Consider the following 18,953-nt stretch of genomic DNA (forward strand, 5'->3'; position numbering starts at 1 on the left):
AGCCAATTCTGTATCCAGACAGCTAAATTTCCCTGTATCCCATTCCTCCTGACCTTCTGAACGAGCCTACCATGGGGAACCTTATCAAATGCCTTACTGAAGTCTATATACACAACATCCACCGCTCGACCCTCATCAACCTGTCTAGTAACATCCTCAAAGGACTCAATAAAGTTTGTGAGGCATGACCTGCCCCTCACAAAGCCGTGCTGACTGCCTTTAATCAAGTCATGCTCTTCCAGATGGTCATAAATTCTATCCCTCAGAGTCCTTTCTAACACCTTGCAGACGACAGACGTGAGACTTACTGGTCCATAATTGTTGGGGATTTCCCTATTTCCTTTCTTGAAGAGAGGAATTACATTTGCCTCCCTCCAATCCTCAGGTACGACTCTGGTGGAGAACGAGGATGCAAAGATCTTCACAAGCGGTGAAGCAATCACATTTCTCGCTTCCCAATGCAGCTGAGGACAAGTCTGGTCTGGCCCTAGCGACTTGTCAATCTTAATGTTTGTCAAAATTTTCAACACATCAGTTTCCTCAATCTCTATCTGTTCTAGCATGCACACCTGCTCTTCAATGGTTTCATTCACTACAAGGTCCTTTTCTTTAGTAAAGACAGAAGCAAAAAACTCATTTAGGGCTTCTCCTACCTCCTCAGACTCTATACACAAGTTCCCTACGCTATCCCTGATCGGCCCTACTCTTTCTTTGATCATTCTCTTATTCCTCACATACATGTAAAATGCCTTTGGATTCTCTCTAATCCTTCCTGCCAAGCCTTTTTCGTGCCGCCTCCTGGCTCTCCTCAGACCATTTTTGAGCTCCTTCCTCACCTGCCTGGAATCCTCTAGAGCTGAGCAAGACCCTTGCTTCCTCCACCTTACGTAAGCTGTCTTCTTTCTTTTGACGAGAAGCTCCTCCGCTCTCGTCATCCAAGGTTCTTTTACTTTACCCCTTCTTGAGTGTCTCAGAGGAACAAATTTGTGCATCACTTGCAACAACTGTTCCTTAAACATGTCAATAGTGCCCTTTCCATGGAACAATTGCTCCCAGTACATGCTTCCCAACACACGTCTGATAGTATCATAATTTCCTTTTCCCCAATTAAATATCCTCCCATTGTGCCTGCTTCTCTCCTTCTCTATAGTTATGTAGAATGTGAGACAGTTGTGGTCACTATCACCAAAATGCTCTCCCGCTGCAAGATCTGACACCTGCCCCGGCTCATTGCCGAGTACCAAATCCAAAATGGTCTCTCCCTTCGTCGGCCGGTCAACATACTGAATTAGGAAACCCTCCTGAACACACCGTACAAAAACAGCTCCTTCTAAACCATCTGTTCAAAGGAGATTCAATCAATATTGGGAAAGTTAAAGTCACCCATTACAACAACCCTACTACATTCACACTTTTCCAAAATCTGCCAACCTATGCTTTCTTCAATCTCCCTGCTGCTATTGGGGGGCCTGTAGTAAACCCCTAATGAGGTGACTGCTGCCTTACTGTTCCTAATTTCCACCCATACTGACTCAGTAGGCAGACCCTCCTTGACAATGGTAACTTCTGTAGCTGTGATACCCTCTCTGATTAGCAGTGCTACACTCCCTCCTCTTTCCCCCCCTCCTTATTCTTTTTAAGTGTTCTAAACCCTGGAACATCCAGCAACCATTCCTGCCCCTGAGAAACCCACATCTGTGTTATGGCCACAACATCATAGCACCAGGTACTGATTTTGCATTAGTGTTTACTATGGAGAAGGATGTGGAAGGTATAGAACATGGGGAAATAAATAACAACAACTTGAAAAATGTCTATACTACAGAGGCAGTGGCTCTGGATGGCTTATAAAGGTGGATAAATGCTCAGGACCTGATCAGGTGTACCCTGGAACTCTGAGGGAAGATAGGGAAGTGATTGCTGGGCCCCTTGCTGAGATACTTTTACCATCGATAGCCACAGGTGAGGTGCTGAAAGACTAGGAGGTTGGCTAACATGGTACCACTATTTAGGAAAGATGGTAAGAAAAAGCCAGGGAACTATAGAGCAGTGAATGTGACATCAGTGGTGGGCAAGTTGTTGCAGTGAATCCTGAGGGACAGGATTTACATGTATTAGGAAAAGCAAGGACTGATTAGGGATAGTCAACATGACTTTGTGCAGGGGAATCAGTGTTTCATTAACGCGATTGGAGTTTTTTGAAGAAGTAACGATAAGGGCAGAGCAGTGAATATGATCATTGTGGATTTCAGCAAGATGTATTGACAAGGTTCCTCATGGTAGACTGGTTAGCAAGATTAGATCTCATGGAATACAGGTAGAACTAGTCATCTGGATACAGATCCAGCTCAAAAGGTAGAAGACAGAGGGTGGTGGTGGAGAGTTGCTTTTCAAACTGGAGGCCTGTGACCATTGGTGTGCCACAATAATCGGTGCTGGGTCCACTGCTTTACATCATTTATATAAATGATTTGGATACGAACATAGTGGGCATAGGATTAAGGAGAGGGGAGAAAGATTTAAATGGATACAGAGGGGCAACTTTTTCAAGCAGAGGGTGGTGCGTGTATGGAATAAGCTGCCACAGGAAGTGGAGAAGGCTGGTACAATTACAACATTTAATAGGCATTTGGACGGGTATATGAATAGTAACAGTTTAGAGGGTTAAGTGCTGGCAAATGGGACTAGGTTAATTTAGGATATCCGGTCAGCATGGATGAGTTGTACCGGAGGGTTTGTTTCTATGCCATATATCGGTTTGACTCACTCTCTCTCTCTCTTTCTTAAAAAGGCGATACAGATAGATTTTTAGACATTAAAAAGTGCCAAGGGGTATGGGGAGGAACTGGGAATATGGCAGAGATAGACAGATGATCAGCCACGATTGTATTGAATAGAGGAAGCTGCTTGAGGGGCTGAATGGCCTCCTCCTGCTTTGATTTTCACTGTTTCAAACGTGGATTAAATATCTGACCACACAGAGCATCCGAGTAGTTCAAACAATGAATGGATGCATTTTGGTTACAAACAAAATGGTTTTGGGAACAAAGGGGAGAGATTTTAACCCCAAAGCTTGCTGCTTTTCCTGAGAGTACAAAAGCAAACAATTAATCCTAAATCTAGAGGCTGCTGAAGGCAGCATCACAATGCACGCGTTTGTAAATCCTTAACGTTGCTTAGCTACAAGGCACAATTACTCAAGGTGTTTTTGCTACAAATTCCCCAACCAAAGCAGGACTTACTGGATTCAGTTCTCGCTGCATTCAGTTCTTACCTTTATCTGTACAAGGAAATCTCTCAGATGTTCTTTGAAGGATGGAATGTCTTGGTTGAGGCTGAACAGACCAGTCACAAAAACTTTGATCTGCGCACTGAGGCATGAAAAGATAACAGAAACAGAATTGAAACAATTTTACACCTCCTTTTGTCATGCAATTCTGAACAGTGAAAGCCTAAAACACAAGCGAATATTAACATTTCTCTCCAAGCTACAAATAGGTCCTTGGAGGAGGAAATTCAGGCAGCAAGGACTGATGTCAAGGTAGCAGAGGCTCTCCAAACACAGCACCTCATGAAGTAGGGAGATATTTACCCCTCCAAGCTGCACAGAATCCTGCCTTGGAACTATATTGCTGTTCCTTCACTATTACTGTTGCAAAATCCTGAAATTCCCTTCCTAACTGCATTGTGGATGCACCTCCACCACATGGACAGTAGCACCTCAAGGAAGTAGCTCATTGCCACCTTCTCAAGGGTAAACAAGGGATGGGAAAATAGCAAAGTCCATATGCAATGAAGAAATAAGTAGTACAAAAAACAACAAGGACACTGTTCTCAGAAATGAACCAATGTGGATGTTTTTTTTTTAAAATCTGCAAATCACAACATAAAATCCACGAACGTCAACTGCACTTTTTCTGACAAAGGAAACAAAATGAGAAGTGAGAAACACAATGGGCACTAAAGAGAGGAAAAATGACAGAGTAGTTAGGTGGGAACACAAGACAAAGCAAGAGTCATAGAGATGTACAGCATGGAAACAGATCCTTCGGTCCAACCCGTCCATGCCGACCAGATATCCCAACCCAGTCTAGTCCCACCTGCCAGCACTTGGCCCATAGCCCTCTAATCCCTTCCTATTCATATACCCATCCAAATGCCTCTTAAATGTTGCAATTGTACCAGCCTCCACCACATCCTCTGGCAGCTCATTCCATACATGTACCACCCTCTGCGTGAAAAAATTGCCCTTTAGGTCTCTTTTATATCTTTCCCCTCTCACCCTAAACCTATGCCCTCCAGTTCTGGACTCCCCCACCCCAGCGAAAAGACTTTGCCAATTTACCCTATCCATGCCCCTCATAATTTTATAAACCTCTATAAGGTAACCCCTCAGCCTCAGACGCTCCAGGGAAAACAGCCCCAGCCTGTTCAGCCTCTCCCTATAGCTCAAATCCTCCAACCCTGGCAACATGCTTGTAAATCTTTTCTGAACGCTTTCAAGTTTCACAATATCTTTCCGATAGGAATGAGACCAAAATTGCATGCAATATTCCAACAGTGGCCTAATCCATGTCCTGTACAGCTGCAAGGTTTTTTTTTAAAAAAAATGAAACAAAAATAATTGCAATTTCTTCAACTGGTAGATGTCTCCAACATTGATCCTGTAACTCAACTAAATTTCACACCACCAGAATTCGCTCTGGTCTACACTGTAGGTGTAATCCCAAATGGAGAGAAAAATTCTTCCATTAACTTAACCCTTTAGTGTTACCAGTGTAGTGGGATTGGGCCTGAAGGAAAGAAACAAAATAAAGAGGAGCATGTAAAACAAAAAAGGAGAGAGAAAAAGACAGAAACAAAACAAAAACAATAGAAAAACTGAAAGAACTGGTGATGCTGGAAATCAAACAAATTCAGATATTGCTAGAAAAGCTCAGCAGGTCTGGCAACATTTGTGGACAGAAATCAGAGTTAACGTTTCGGGCCCAGTGACCCTTCCTCAGCTCAAAAAAATGAACTGGTTTTATCTCATTATTATTAGTCTCAATAGCTTATTACGGGATAGTTCCTCAACTTCACCTCTGGAATGTGGTGGTAGGAATGCAGGACATAATCACTTTCATAATCAAAGCACTTCAAGCAGTGGAACACTGAATACAACAAGGAGCACAAACACGGTCTATATATTCTCCTTGCATAATCCACACAACTTGTGCCACATGATCAGCTAACTCAGCATAAAACAAAGACCAAGGACCAGATAGTTTTAGCCATTCAGCCAAAGACAATCACAACTCTCTCTGGGCAGCACTCACTCTTGGAGATGAGGAAAGGCAGTTTTCAACAAGTTGGCCACAAACTCTTGCACAAAGATCTGATTGTTGATATTGGGGGTCGCTGGGCTCAAAGACAATGTGATCTTGCCGTCCTCCACTAGGCTGAACATGTACGCCAAGATGGTGGCGTGCATAGTTAATCCTGGAAAGGAGAAATTAAAATGTTTTTACAAGTTCAAACACATTCATACAATCATATGCAGTCAGATCCAATCTATATAACCAATAACTAACTATATTCCTCCCACACCTCCCCTCTCCAGGGCTACACTTCTAAAAACATGGGCAGCCTCTTATCAATTTCAGCCACATAGCAACTCTATAAAGTAGCACTTTGGAGCCAGAAGGCTCTACACTGAACAAAACCAATAGGATTTGGAATGTGCTGCATTTTGAATGGTAGTACAGGATTCCAAAAAATAAGAGCTTGATATTTGAAAGTGATCAATTTAGAGGGCTATGGATATCGGGTCAGAGAATGGGATTAGCTAGGTAACTCTTTTGGGAGTCAGTACAGTCGAATGGCCTCCTTCTGTACCACAAAATTCTAGGAAAACCTAGTTGGACATTCCAGTGCAGTACAGGAAGTACATTTCCTACACTATGATGATACTGCAGAAGCACTTTACTGGGTTACAATGCACTTTGAGACATGCCATGACGGTGAAAAGATGCTATTCAAATCCAAGTGCTGGCAGGTGGGACTATATTGGGTTGGGATATCTGGTCGGCATGGACAGATTGGACCGAAGGGTTTGTTTCCAAGCTGTACATTTCTATGACTCTATGATTCTACTTCTCTCTGCTTTTGCCAAGACCCTCCCCCAAATCAACTGAACTTCAAACAGAAGGATTTGCGTTTGGACCAAACTGTATGCTCACCTGAGCTTCCGAGTACAAAACTCAACCAATGGTAAAGAAATAGCCCCAAATTCTCACCCCCACTCAAACTATACATAACTCTATATATAACAGCATAGCAGCTGTCACGAGAGGAGTAACCGAGAGATTAATCCAAAACACTGGGGACAGGAGTTCAAATCCTCACTTTGACAGCTCAAATTTAAAATGAATACATCTGGAATACAAGGCTGGTCTCAGCAATCATGACAACCAAATTATTAAAACCAGAAACCATTTGATCCACTAATGTGCTTTCAGGAAAGGAAATCGGTCCATGTGGCAGACTCTTCACAGCCTCTGAAACAACCCTCTCACAAGACACTCATTCAATTAGGGCAACAAATTCTGGCCTTGCCAGTGAAGCTCACATCCCAAGAACAAACTTAAAACAAAACCTCTCTCCACCACTGCACTGAGCTCATCTCAGTTCACTGGGCCAGTAACAGGTGGTGGGAGGGATTTTTAAAAAAATGCATTAATTCCCTCATCGCCCTTTCCAGGATCTTGAATACTATCCAGATCAGAAGGCCAACTTCTTTTGGATTGTTGAAACAGTTAACAATCATAATTTCCCTGCCTTCTTGAACATCCCACCAGCCCACCTACCCAGTCAGTACAGCCATCTTAAAAGGGAAGGTGGGGGGGGGAGGAGAAGAAATAAAGATCAAAAAGTGAAATGTCTGATTTACCAGCGGTGTGCGAAGTATCTGTCACCACTGAGAAGATGTGCTGAAGAATGTCACAGAAATAGGTTTGATAAAAGCTCTGGGCAGCTGTCTCTTCCTGTGCGACATTCTGCAGGAGAGTATAAAGTATAGACAACCCTGCAAAAACAAATGCAGAATTCAGTTCAGACCACTGTCGCAGTCCAAAATTTGTGGGGAGACAAAAACTAGCGAGCCATAAATACAAGACGAAACTGCTAATACATCTAATTAGTAATTTGACAGAAACTTCATCACCCAGGGAGCATTCAGAATGCAAAACCATGAGGCAAAATTACAATGTGATCAGGCATGTACAGGACATTGGTTAGGCCACTGTTGGAATACTGCGTGCAATTCTGGTCTCCTTCTTATCAGAAAGATGTTGCGAAACGTGAAAGGGTTCAGAAAAGATTTGCAAGGATGTTGCCAGGGTTGGAGGATTTGAGCTACAGGGAGAGGCTGAACAGGCTGGGGCTGTTTTCCCTGGAGTGTCGGAGGCTGAGGGGAGACCTCATAGGAGTTTACAAAATTATGAGGGGCATGGATAGGGAAAATAGGCAAAGTCTTTTCCCTGGGGTCAGGGAGTCCAGAACTGGAGGGCATAGGTTTAAGGTGAGAAGGGAAAGATATAAAAGAGACCTAAGGGGCAACTTTTTCACGCAGAAGATGGTACATGTATGGAATGAGCTGCCAGAGGAAGTGGTGAAGGCGGATACAATTGCAACATTTAAGAGGCATTTGGATGGGTATATGAATAGGAAGGGTTTGGAGGGATATGGGCTGGGTGCTGGCAAGTGGGACTAGATTGGGTTGGGTTATCAGGTCGGCATGGACGGGTTGGACCGAAGGGTCCGTTTCCATGCTGTACATCCCTATGACTATGAACTGTGGAGCAAAAACTGGGAGCAGATGTTCTCAGGCAAATGCGTGACCGAAATGTGGAGGTTGTTTAGGGAGCACTTGCTACAAGTGCTGGATAGGTTTGTCCCACTGAGGCAAGGAGGGGATGGTAGGGTGAAAGAACCTTGGATGACAAGAGATGTGGAATATCGAGTCAAGAGGAAGAAAGAAGTTCACTTAAAAATGAGGAAGCAAGGATCAGACAGGCCTCCAGAGGGTAACAAGGTAGCCAGGAAGGAACTGGGGAATGGACCAAGGAGAGGTAGATGGGGGCATGATGAATCCTTGACATGTCAGATTAAGGAAAACCCCAAGGCATTCTACACTTGAGGAACAAGAGTATGGCCAGAGTGAGGGTAGGGCCAATTCGGGATAGTGGAGGGAACTCGTGCCTTGAGTCAGAAGAGTTGGGGGAAGTCCTTAATGAATACTTTGCTTCAATACTCACTAGTGAGAGGGACCTTGTAACTTGTGAGGACAGTGTGAAACAGGCAGATATGCTTGAACAGCTGAATGTTGAGGAAGATGTGCTGGAAATTTCAAAAACACAATAGAGAAGTCTCCTGGGCCAGAACAGATATACCCAAGGTTACTACAGGAAGCGAGGGAAGAGATTGCTATGTCTTTGGCAACGATCTTTGTGTCCCCACTACCCACTGGAATAGTATGAGATGAATGAAGGGTGGCAAATGTTATTCCCTCATTCAAGAAAGGTATGATTTGGAGATGCCGGTGTTGGACTGAGGTGTACAAAGTTAAAAATCACACAACACCAGGTTCTAGTCCAACAGGTTTAATTGGAAGCACGCTAGCTTTCGGAGCATCGCTACCACCTGATGAAGGAGCAGCACTCTGAAAGCTAGTGCTTCCAATTAAACCTGTTGGACTATAACCTGGTGTTGTGGGATTTTTAACTCAAGAAAGGTAATAAGGATAACTCTGGGAATTACAGACCTGTCAGTCTTACATCAGTGGTGGGCAAATTATTGGAGAGGATTCTGAGAAACGGATTTATGATTATTGGGAAAAGCATAGTTTGATTAGAAATATGCCAGCATGGTTTTGAGGGGGGCAGGTCATGCCTCACAAGCCTTATTAAATTATTTGAGGATGTGACGAAACATATTGAAGGTAGAGCAGCGGATGTGATGTACATGGATTTTAGCAAGGCATTTGGTAAGATACATGATAGGCTCATTCAGAAAGTAAAGGAGGCAAGGGATACAGGGAAATTTGGCTGTCTGGATACATATCTGGCTGACCCATTGATGGCAGAGAGTGGTAATAGATGGAAAGTATGCAGCCTAGAGCTCAGTGATCAGTGGTGTTCCATAGGGAACAGTTCTGGGACCTCTGCTCTTTGCGATTTTTATAAACGACTTGGATGAGGAAGTGGAAGGGTGAGTTAGTAAGTTTATCCATGACACGATGGTTGGTGGAGTTGTGGATCGTGTCAAGGGCTGTTATAGTTTGCAACGGGACATTGACAGGATGCAGAACTGGGCTGATAAGTGGCAGATGGAGTTCAACCTGGAAAAGTGCAAAGTGATTCATTTCAGAAGGTCGAATTTGAATGCAGAAAACAGGGTAAAAGGCAGGATTCTTGGCAGTGTGGAGAACAGTGTGGTGATCGGGGGTCCACATCCATAGATCCCTCCAAATACCCACCCAAGTGGATAAGGTTGTTAAGACGTGTGGTGTGTGTTTGCTTTCATTAGCAGAGGGATTAAGTTTAAGAGCTGCGAGGTTATGCTGCAGCTCTGTAAAGCCATCACACTTGGAATACTGTGTTCAGTTCTGGTTGCCTCATTATAGGCAGGATGGGGGTGCAGAGGAGATTTACCAGGATGCTGCCTGGACTGGAGGGTATGTCTTATGAAGAAAGGTTGAGAGAACTAGGGCTTTTCTCATTAGGACGAAGAAGGTTGAGAGGCGACTTGATAGAGGTCTACAAGATGATGGGAGACATAGAAAGAGTGAATAGCCAGAGACCTTTCCCCAGGGCCGAAATGACTATCACTAACTTTAAGGTGAATGGAGGAAGGTTTTGGGGAGATGTCAGAGGTAGTTTCTTGAGAGACACAGTAGTGGTTGTGTGGAATGCACTGCCAGCAGTGGTAGTACAGTCAGATACATTAGGGACTCTTGGATAGGCACATGGAAGTTAATAAAATGAAGCGTATGTAGGTTAGTCTGATCTGCGAGTAGGATAAAAGGTTGGTACAACATCAAGGACTGAAGGGCCTGTACAGTGCTGCACTGTTCTATGTTCTATGAAAGGAGGAGCCAGATAAGCATGAGAAAGGAAAAGGAAATAGTAGAACATACAGATAGGGCAAGAGTAATGTGGGAAGAGGCACATGTGAAGCATAAACATCAGCATTGACCTGCTGGGGCTCTTTATCCATTGCACTAGAGAAAAGGAAGGAAGGAAGGAAGGATGGAAGGAAAGGCCGCTTGGCACAACAAAACATACCTGTATCAGCCACGTTCCTCATGGTGTGTTTGAAAGCCCAGATAATGGAGTCAAGGACCAATTTGAACTGGGCTGGAGGTATGTTCAGGAATGCAGGGAAACAATGACTATTGACTGCTTGAAGAAGCAGAAAGAAGTTAGTCCTGTGCTCTGGATACTCTTCAAAATCCTGGAGAGGAAGACAAAGAAAATTAAATTCTCGAAATTTTGTGTCGTCATTTAGATCTTTATACAGACTGTAGGTGGCAACCAACAACATAATTTTGTTGAAGACTTAAATCAGACCTCTAATTAAATTGACAGACCTCTCCTGTTCGTTCAAGTTCAAATTCATTTGAACTTGAATGCAACTTGAATTTATTATTGCAAAAACAAAGTGGGCTAATCGAAGCAGCTGATAGACTGGGGGAGCTACCAGCCAAGTCCTGCTATGGAGAATGAGATTTTGATCTTAAAAAAAACACACCGTTTATTTTATACAGTTTCAGAATCTGAAACAAAGACGTTGTTGAGATTCTGGTTCATTACCTACTGTGGATGGAAAACTGCTTAGGAATGAACGTTTGTGACCGACTGATGAGGCAGTGAATACAGGTAGTGTCGGCAAATTCAAGAGTGAAAAGGAAGAATACCAGACACAGAAAATGATCAAGGTATGCAAGTGCATGATTTTTTTTTCCCCCAGCTTTGTGATTAAACAATCACAAGCTCTTTCAGCTCCTTACTTCCCAAAATTCCACAGACGTCACATGTTGAGACATAGGACAAACAATGGCTGCACAGCAAGTTGGGTAACTAAAATGATGGTACCCAAGGAGAACAAAAAAAAAATCTTCGAGTGGCAAGGAAGGGGGAAGCATTTTAAATGAAATTACTCAATAGATCACCTTTGATGTAGCACAATTCTCAATAACAGAACAAAAACCAGGATTACTCGAGATGTAAGGATGAGTATAGAGTTATATATTTCCTATTGTGCATGGGCTTTAGGACCCTGGGGGAAATGGTGTCATGGAACTGCTCCTCATTGGGTATAAACAGTACACTCTGACAGAGTGAAAGAGAGAGCACGAGGTGGAAGCCTGAAGTCTAGCTCTGTGAACGAGAGAAACACACGCAGCAAAGCAAGCACCACACATTTAGTCAAAAACTTTAAATAACATAACAATAAGATTAGATCTGGATATATTACCAAATACCATGTATTATAGTCTGTATATGTAATAAACAGGGCTATTAAAAGAAATGAGCCAGAAGAAGACATCTCGAATAGTCTAGAATCCAAATTCATGAATGTGGATGCAGCACCACACAAATCAAAGGTTTTCTACACTTTCTGCACCTTTGGGCTGTTATAACTAAAGTGACACTGTTTTGTGTATTCAATCTGCAGTTGCGAAAACACCCAAGTTATACAAACTGGTTTCACATATGGAATAGGTGCAGATGCTCACTACATCAGTCTACAATCGGACATCGATTCCAGACAGAAAGAAACAAACAAACAAACGTCATGTGCCGACAATCCAAATGGTACCATTGCACTATCCACTATTTATACATTCTATTTACCCCAGCCATTTCAACACAGGAAAATTAAGAACTAAGTTACTTTTAACAGATGAACAGGAGGAAGCTGTGGCTGGGTGGAGGAGTTGACAAAGAAGCAGTGGGGATATAAAAGTACTATGAAAACATAACATGAGAATCGCAACTCAATACATTCACAGGGTTAATTAAAAAATAATGACTGGACCCGACTTCATATTTGCAGTAATAGAATATAGAATTTATCCAATAAACCTTTAAACGGGAAGTAAACGGGAAAGGGCAACATGGTGGCTCAGTACTTAGCATTGCTGCCTCATATTCTCCCCAGGTGGTCAGACGGATCGGCCATGCCAAGTTGCCCTGTAGAGGCCAGGGATTTGCAAGCGAGGTGGATTAACCATGATAAGTGTGGGCCTGAGTCTGGATGGGGTGCTCTTCGCAGGGTTGGTGTGGACATAATGGGCTGAATGGCATCTTTCTGTGCCGTAGGAGTTCTCAGAGTCTATGAAACCAGTCTATCGGACTTAGAGAACTCAAAATTTTCATTTCATGGAAATGTGTAAATATCCTATAAATCATAAAACATTTTATTCATTGTCAACAGTACTTCAAGGGAGAGAATTTAAGGGAGACAGTACTTCAAGGGAGAGTGCCCCCCACTCCTTTGCCTATTATGCTTTGAGCTAGGATAGAGTTAGGGGACAGAGTTTTATAGGGGGTTTAAGTGATATGGACTACTGTGAGATTTATGACAGAGTCAGATGTAAAAGTCCAGCAAGTTTACTTCTATGCCAGGTACATTTTGCTCCATTGTTAGTGCATTCCCAGTGGTGAAGTAAGGTTGTCATTTGGAAAAAAAGAGACAGGACCGCAGGGCAGCAAGCGAAGGGGAGAGGGCTACCCAGCTCAGGCAGAGGGCACTTGCAATACATGTGGGGGTCTGCAGTGGGTCAGCCCCAACTCCACTCCTCGAGAACGTGCAGGGTGCAGAGTTGATGTAGACTCCATATATGTGGAGACACTGATGAAATTGTGACAGATGCTGGAGCAAACTGGCTGGTGGAGGCCCACCTGTCCTCTTCTTGAGGGCTGCAAAGGCTTCAGCTACTTTGATGTCCTGTGTGACTGGCTCCTTCCAGGGAACAACAGGTGACCCGTGATGGACCTCACGTCACACAGCCATAGCCACAGACACAGAGGGGCCGATGACTCTCTGCAAGATCACACTGATTCAAATGGTTTCCTGATGACGAGGTCATAAAGCCCAGGCAGCAGAATTTTGGGATATTTGCCGTGTAACCATAGGTGCAGTGATCCATCAACAATACAAGTGGGAGAGAGCTGGAACACAACATTGCAGAATTCATCAACTAGGAAGCGGCTCCATTCCGTTAATGATGATCAATGCTTGCTGTTAACACAACCTGGAGATGCGTGCCTATTACTAAGAGTTGCCATGTTTCCTATATCCTGGAGCACCCTCCTTTACCTGGTGTATTCGAGGGTCTGGGGTCCTTTAAGGCTGGGTACTGAGAGACTCAGGGCTATCCCATTGCAACCACAGGTAATGACACAATTGTGCAACTCCTGACTGATGCACAGCACAGGTACAATGCCACCCACGTTTCCACTAGGACTATGACTCAGCAGACAGCAGTTGTTGAAGGGGTGGTGGCGGAGGCAACAAAGTGATGCGCTGGATGCTGAGAAACTGAGGGATGGGGAACATTCTTCATTAGGACGAGGAGGAGGAGGAGGCCTGACCTGCTATGCCTTTCCTGCAACACACCCTCAACTCTGATCTCCAGCATCTGCAGACCTCACTGTCTCCAGGCTAGACAAGTGGGCTGAGAGACTGAGAGGTCCAGTTGAGTCCACCTTTTCCCACCCAATGTCAAAGCAGCGTATCCAATGTAAGGGGATCATTCAATCAGTATCGCAAACAAACATTCTGGCTGGAACAGATGGGATGGAGATTTTAATCAAAAGGAAATCCATATGCTCATGCAAATTAAAATTCTCTTCTTCCTGACAGAAATTATGGGAAATATTACATTATGTTTTGTTAGTGAAGTGTGGGCAAATTGCTGCTCAATCTAAGTTGGCCTTGCTTTAAATCAGTGCTCACATCAATAACTATTAATATACTTAGACCTAGAAAGGGGTACAGAGAGACTTCAACCAGCACAGAAACCAACCACTAAACATGCTCTTTTAAAGCATTAACAGAGGCTGCGTTGGAAACAGAGCAAGGATAGAAACTGGTTCCAGTCCCTGCACTATCATGATGTCAAGGACATGATTATCTTCCTTCAGCTCTGGGAATGCTGTGGCTTAAGCAAACAGGATCGCATGACACACAAGAATTTCTTACGCTCAGAATGAAAAATTACCTTGTTGATCATGTCCAGAGTACACTCAAACAAGGCATCGAAGATCTGGGGTACTTCTGCAGTAATGTGGTTCTCCAACTTATTCACTATAGTGGCCATTGTACTCAAAACCTCAGGCTCCCGGGCTGCAGGGACATTCCTCTGGTAGTCGATCAGAACTGCGTCAAGCAGTGGGGGGACAAAGTTTTCTGCAACCTGACAAAGTCAAGAGACAGAGAGAGAACAGGGTGAGAGAGAGCGCAGCTTAGTATCTTGGCATACCACCTTTGTTTACTTGTTGACAAATGATAATAGAACTCAGCCTCAGGGAGACCAGAGTGGGAAATTAGTCTAAAAAACTCGAGCACATTCTTGGCATCAGAGGGCGAGAGTCAAGTCTGGTATTTATTTGTTAAGTGCTGAATGCTGATTGAGTGCACTGCCCACGTCTCCTTATTTGATAGGCACATCAGACTTCGAGAAGTCAAAATAGCTCAACATAAAAATGAAGCCATTGTTCTTAGTAACCATTTAGTCTAGCCTGGTGATAAAGATTCCTTTTCAAACCCTACTATGCTCAATGTCCCCACTTTAGGCATGCAATTTGGAACCTTGGTGCAGTTGCCAATTAAGAGCTTAAATTTTAGACTACACATCACAAAGACCACTTACTTTTACACCATTCTTGGTTCAAATCTCTCTAATACTGAAAAACAACATATATGCCTTTGTCACTTTGAAATTCCAGGACTCCAGGTCTATTCTGCCATCCACTTTAAACTCAAACACATCCAAAACTCTACCACAGACTGCTTGCTAAACACTCCAAAGCTCACTGACCTTCACTGGCTCCCTTAAAGCATAAAATATACATCTAAACTCTATACCGCCTTGACCTACCACAGCAATGAAATCTCCTCAAGTCCTCTATCCCATGTGACCACCCCATTCCTCTAAAAAAAAGGCTTCCTGCTATTGGAACTCTGTGTCAGCAATTATACCTTGGAGCCTGCAACCCCGTGGGGAGGGGGCGTCATGAACCACATTTTGGGAAGCTATGCTTTGCAGGCACTTTTTAGTGTAGGACATAAGAAATAGGAACAGGAGCTACTAATTTTCCTATCAATACCAAAAATTGAGGGTGATCTCACTGTGGCCTCAAGTCCTGTCTGTCCCACATGACCCTCAATCCCCAGGTCAATCAGATATTTGTTCAAGTCAGCCATGAGTAGACTCAATGACCTAGCCTCCACTGTACTCTGTGGAAGAGAATTCAGAGAATAAAAATAAACTCCCTCTTTATTCACATAGAAGTTGCTTTTGTCTCCGATTAAAAGACGAAGACAGTATAAAATAGCAATCCAAATAGGACAAAGGGGCACAAATCCAAAAGTGAAGGCCAACAGATACACATTAACAATTACAACCTCATAGAGTCACAGATGTACAACATGGAAACAGACCCTTTGGTCCAACTCGTCCATGCCGACCAGATATCCCAACCTAATCTAGTCCCATTTCCCAGCACTTGGCCCACACCCCTCCAAATCCTTCCTATTCATATACCCATTTTAGATGCTTTTTAAAAATTGCAATTGTACCAGCCTTCACCACTTTCTCTGGCAGCTCATTCCTTACACGTACCACCCTCTGCCCCTTAGGTCCCTTTTAAATCTTGCCCCTCTCACTCTAAACCAATGCCCTCTAGTTCTGGATGCCCCTAGCCCAGGGAAAAGCCCTCGTCTATTTGGCCTATCCATGCCCCTCATGATTTTATAAACCTCTACAAAGTCACCCCTCAGCCTCTGACACTCCAGGGAAAACAGCCCAGCCTGTTCAGCCTCTCCCTATAGCTCAAATCCTCCAACCCTGGCAACATCCTTGTAAATCTTTTCTGAACCCTTTCAAGTTTCACCACATCCTTCCGATAGGAAGGAGACCAGCATTGCATGCAATATTTCAACAGTGGCCTAACCAAGTTCTTCAAACAATTTTTTTTAAAAATGATCAATTTTTAAAATGATCAATGGGGCAATTAGAGAATGAAAACAAATCTTTTTAAACAGTAACATTTCAAATGGAAGAAGAATGTAGAGCTGTTCTGGACAAATAACCCATACTGGGGCAATTATACTCACCAGCTGTGGATCGGAAGACCGGCTCACCCACCCAGATATCAGCTTTAAAGTCTCCCTCTTTACTGTCCTCATACTTTTGATTAAAGGTTGTTTGGTAACAACTTCACCTAAATGGGGGAAAAAGAAATATACAACATACATATTAAACAGTCCTCAGAATCATTGAGGCTTTCTTGTAATAGGCTAGTCAGAGACCTTGCGATTTTGTTTCCGCAGCACTGTCTCGGTGCTACCCTGCAGCAGGAGAGGGGGAACCAAGTAAAATGGGTTTGGGGTGGGACAGACATGAACTCACCAATGGGCGAGGGGAATGATTCTCACTTAAAGGGTTTGTATGCTGGGGTAGCATGGTGGCTCAGGGATTACCACTGTTGCCTCACAGCATCACAGACCTGGGTTGGATTCCAGCCTCGGGTGACTGTCTCTGTGCAGTTGAACATTCTCCCAGTGTCCGTGTGCATTTCCACTGGGTACTCTGCTTTCCTCCCATAGTCAAAAGATGTGCAGGTTAGCTGGGTTGGTCATGGTAAATACAGGGTTATGGGAATAGGGAAGGGGATTGAGTCTGGACGGGATGCTCTTCAGAGGGTCAAGTGCAGACACGAATAGCCTCTTTCCACACTGTAGGGGTTCTATGATTCTAACTCCTTGCAGCAATCTAGCATTGTAACCCAACACAACAGGCTCCAATCAAAAGGTGACAGGCACACCACAGTTTGGTCTTAGGTACCTGCTGATGGCAGGCAAAAATGTTCAACTGTAGGAATTTACAAAGTCATCATATAATGGCTTAATTTCTAACTATCTTAAAACAGACTGCCAAGCAACAGAGATATGTAAAGTCCGATTTAGGAGAAAAAGAAAGACAGAGTGCACCTCATATCAGCAACATGTCAAAACACACAAACTATCACACTCAGCTCTGTACCAATTAAACGTAAAGAAATGGCTGCTTAGAAGGAAACTCTTTCTTCGACTTTCCGATCCAGTCCACCAAATGGGGGTAGGTTAGCTTAGTTGGCTGGACGGCTAACTTGCAATGTAGAGTGACACCAATAGTGGGTTGGTTTTCCCACATCAGCTGGAGGTCACAGAGAAGGTTCCACCTTCTCAATGTCACTCCTCTCCTGAGGCATGGGGGCCCTCAGGTTAAACCACCTCCAGTCATCTGTCTCCATAGTATTTAGATGTACACTTATGATGCAGAGGCATACAAGGGTATGGATCATGCACTGGAAAACAGGATTAGAACATTTAAGCCACTGTTTTTAACCAGCACTAACTCGATGAGTCAAAGGGCTCTTTTCAAGGCTGTAGATCTTTATGCTTCTATTCCTTATACATCTTAAGCCGAATGGATATTGAAGCTCTCCTTTACCAATTAGACAAACCTCTTATTTCTGTCCAAATCATAGATTGGCTCTTTATAGAAGATAAAGAAAATACAGGTGGATTCAGGAATGGTCTATTCTGCTTCTTAAACCTGTTCCATCATTTAATTAGCTCACAAATTATCCGAACGTCAATTTTATCTAACCTAGTTCCACAAACTTTAATGCGTGTGCCTAACAGTAGTCTATCAATCTCAGTTTTAGATACTGAATTGATCCCCATCCACAAACAGCCTTTTGGGAGAAGCTTTTCATTCTGAGAGGAGGAGAATTTTTGGAACAACCAGCTTAAAACATCCGATCCCACCTTCCCCTCCAAAGAAGTGGCTACTTACCATTGGCCTGGATAGCTGCAGAGATATTCTCACTCAAACACTTATACACGTTGAGCATGTCCAGATATATCCGTCCTAGCTGAATGACAAATGGATGTCCAACTGCCTTGCAGGCTCTCACGTTGGTCTTCAGGATGCTACCAAGCTGCTTCACCGTCTCTGCATCCTTCAAAATGTCCACGTTCTTTGTAAAATGATTTGAGTAAATGGAATTAGTATCCACTCGGACAAAAGAAACGCTCTAAAATATTTTCCCCATGCACCTTTAACCCTCAGCATTTCTTGCTGCCCAGACCACCAGCAGCTCCCCAGCCCCGTTGCCTGTCAAAGTTGAGAAGAAAGGGGATTGACAGTCATGGTGGTGGGGATGCATTATGTGCGACTCTCCTCATAACAGTCATGCTGGAAAACTGATTGGTGTGGACAAAGCTCAATATGAAAATTATTATTTCTCCACTTATTACTGGAAGAAATGGCATGTAATCTACTGATGACACTCACCTGAACATCAAAACTAGCTGGTGGTAGATACTGTGAGGAAGTTGCAAAGATGCCTCAAGGGGATTTGGAGAGCAGGCAAAACATTTGGCAGATGGAATAAAAGAGAGAAATGTGAGGTTGCTCACTTTGGTGAGGAAATAGGAATAGTGGCTATTTCTTAAATGCTGGAAGGCTGGGAAGTCTTGCAAGTTCAAAAAATGACTCGAGTATTCTTCAGCAGTGAAAGAGGCAAATGGTACATCAGCCTTTATTGCAAAGAATGTGTGTACAGAACTAAACACAGCTTGCTGTCATTATACAGAGTCTTAGTGAGTCGAGTGGTGCTGGAAAAGCACAGTCA

General features: G+C 43.5%; 1 protein-coding gene across 3 annotated transcripts in view; it reads right to left on the reverse strand.

Moving 5' to 3' along the window:
• Positions 1-18,953, reverse strand: part of LOC140476101 (exportin-1-like) — an 83,043-nt gene that overhangs the window by 7,157 nt on the left and 56,933 nt on the right. For all 3 annotated transcript variants that reach the window (XM_072568179.1, XM_072568178.1, XM_072568177.1), the window contains 7 exons: positions 18,113-18,296; positions 16,387-16,493; positions 14,270-14,464; positions 10,326-10,494; positions 6,932-7,066; positions 5,319-5,481; positions 3,275-3,371 (listed from right to left, as the gene is read on the reverse strand). In XM_072568179.1, the coding sequence (XP_072424280.1) occupies positions 3,275-3,371; positions 5,319-5,481; positions 6,932-7,066; positions 10,326-10,494; positions 14,270-14,464; positions 16,387-16,493; positions 18,113-18,296 (1,050 nt within the window). The remainder of the gene's footprint in view (positions 1-3,274; positions 3,372-5,318; positions 5,482-6,931; positions 7,067-10,325; positions 10,495-14,269; positions 14,465-16,386; positions 16,494-18,112; positions 18,297-18,953) is intronic.

Source organism: Chiloscyllium punctatum, chromosome 4 (genome assembly GCF_047496795.1).
Source record: "Chiloscyllium punctatum isolate Juve2018m chromosome 4, sChiPun1.3, whole genome shotgun sequence".
NCBI classification, from domain to species: Eukaryota; Metazoa; Chordata; class Chondrichthyes; order Orectolobiformes; family Hemiscylliidae; genus Chiloscyllium; species Chiloscyllium punctatum.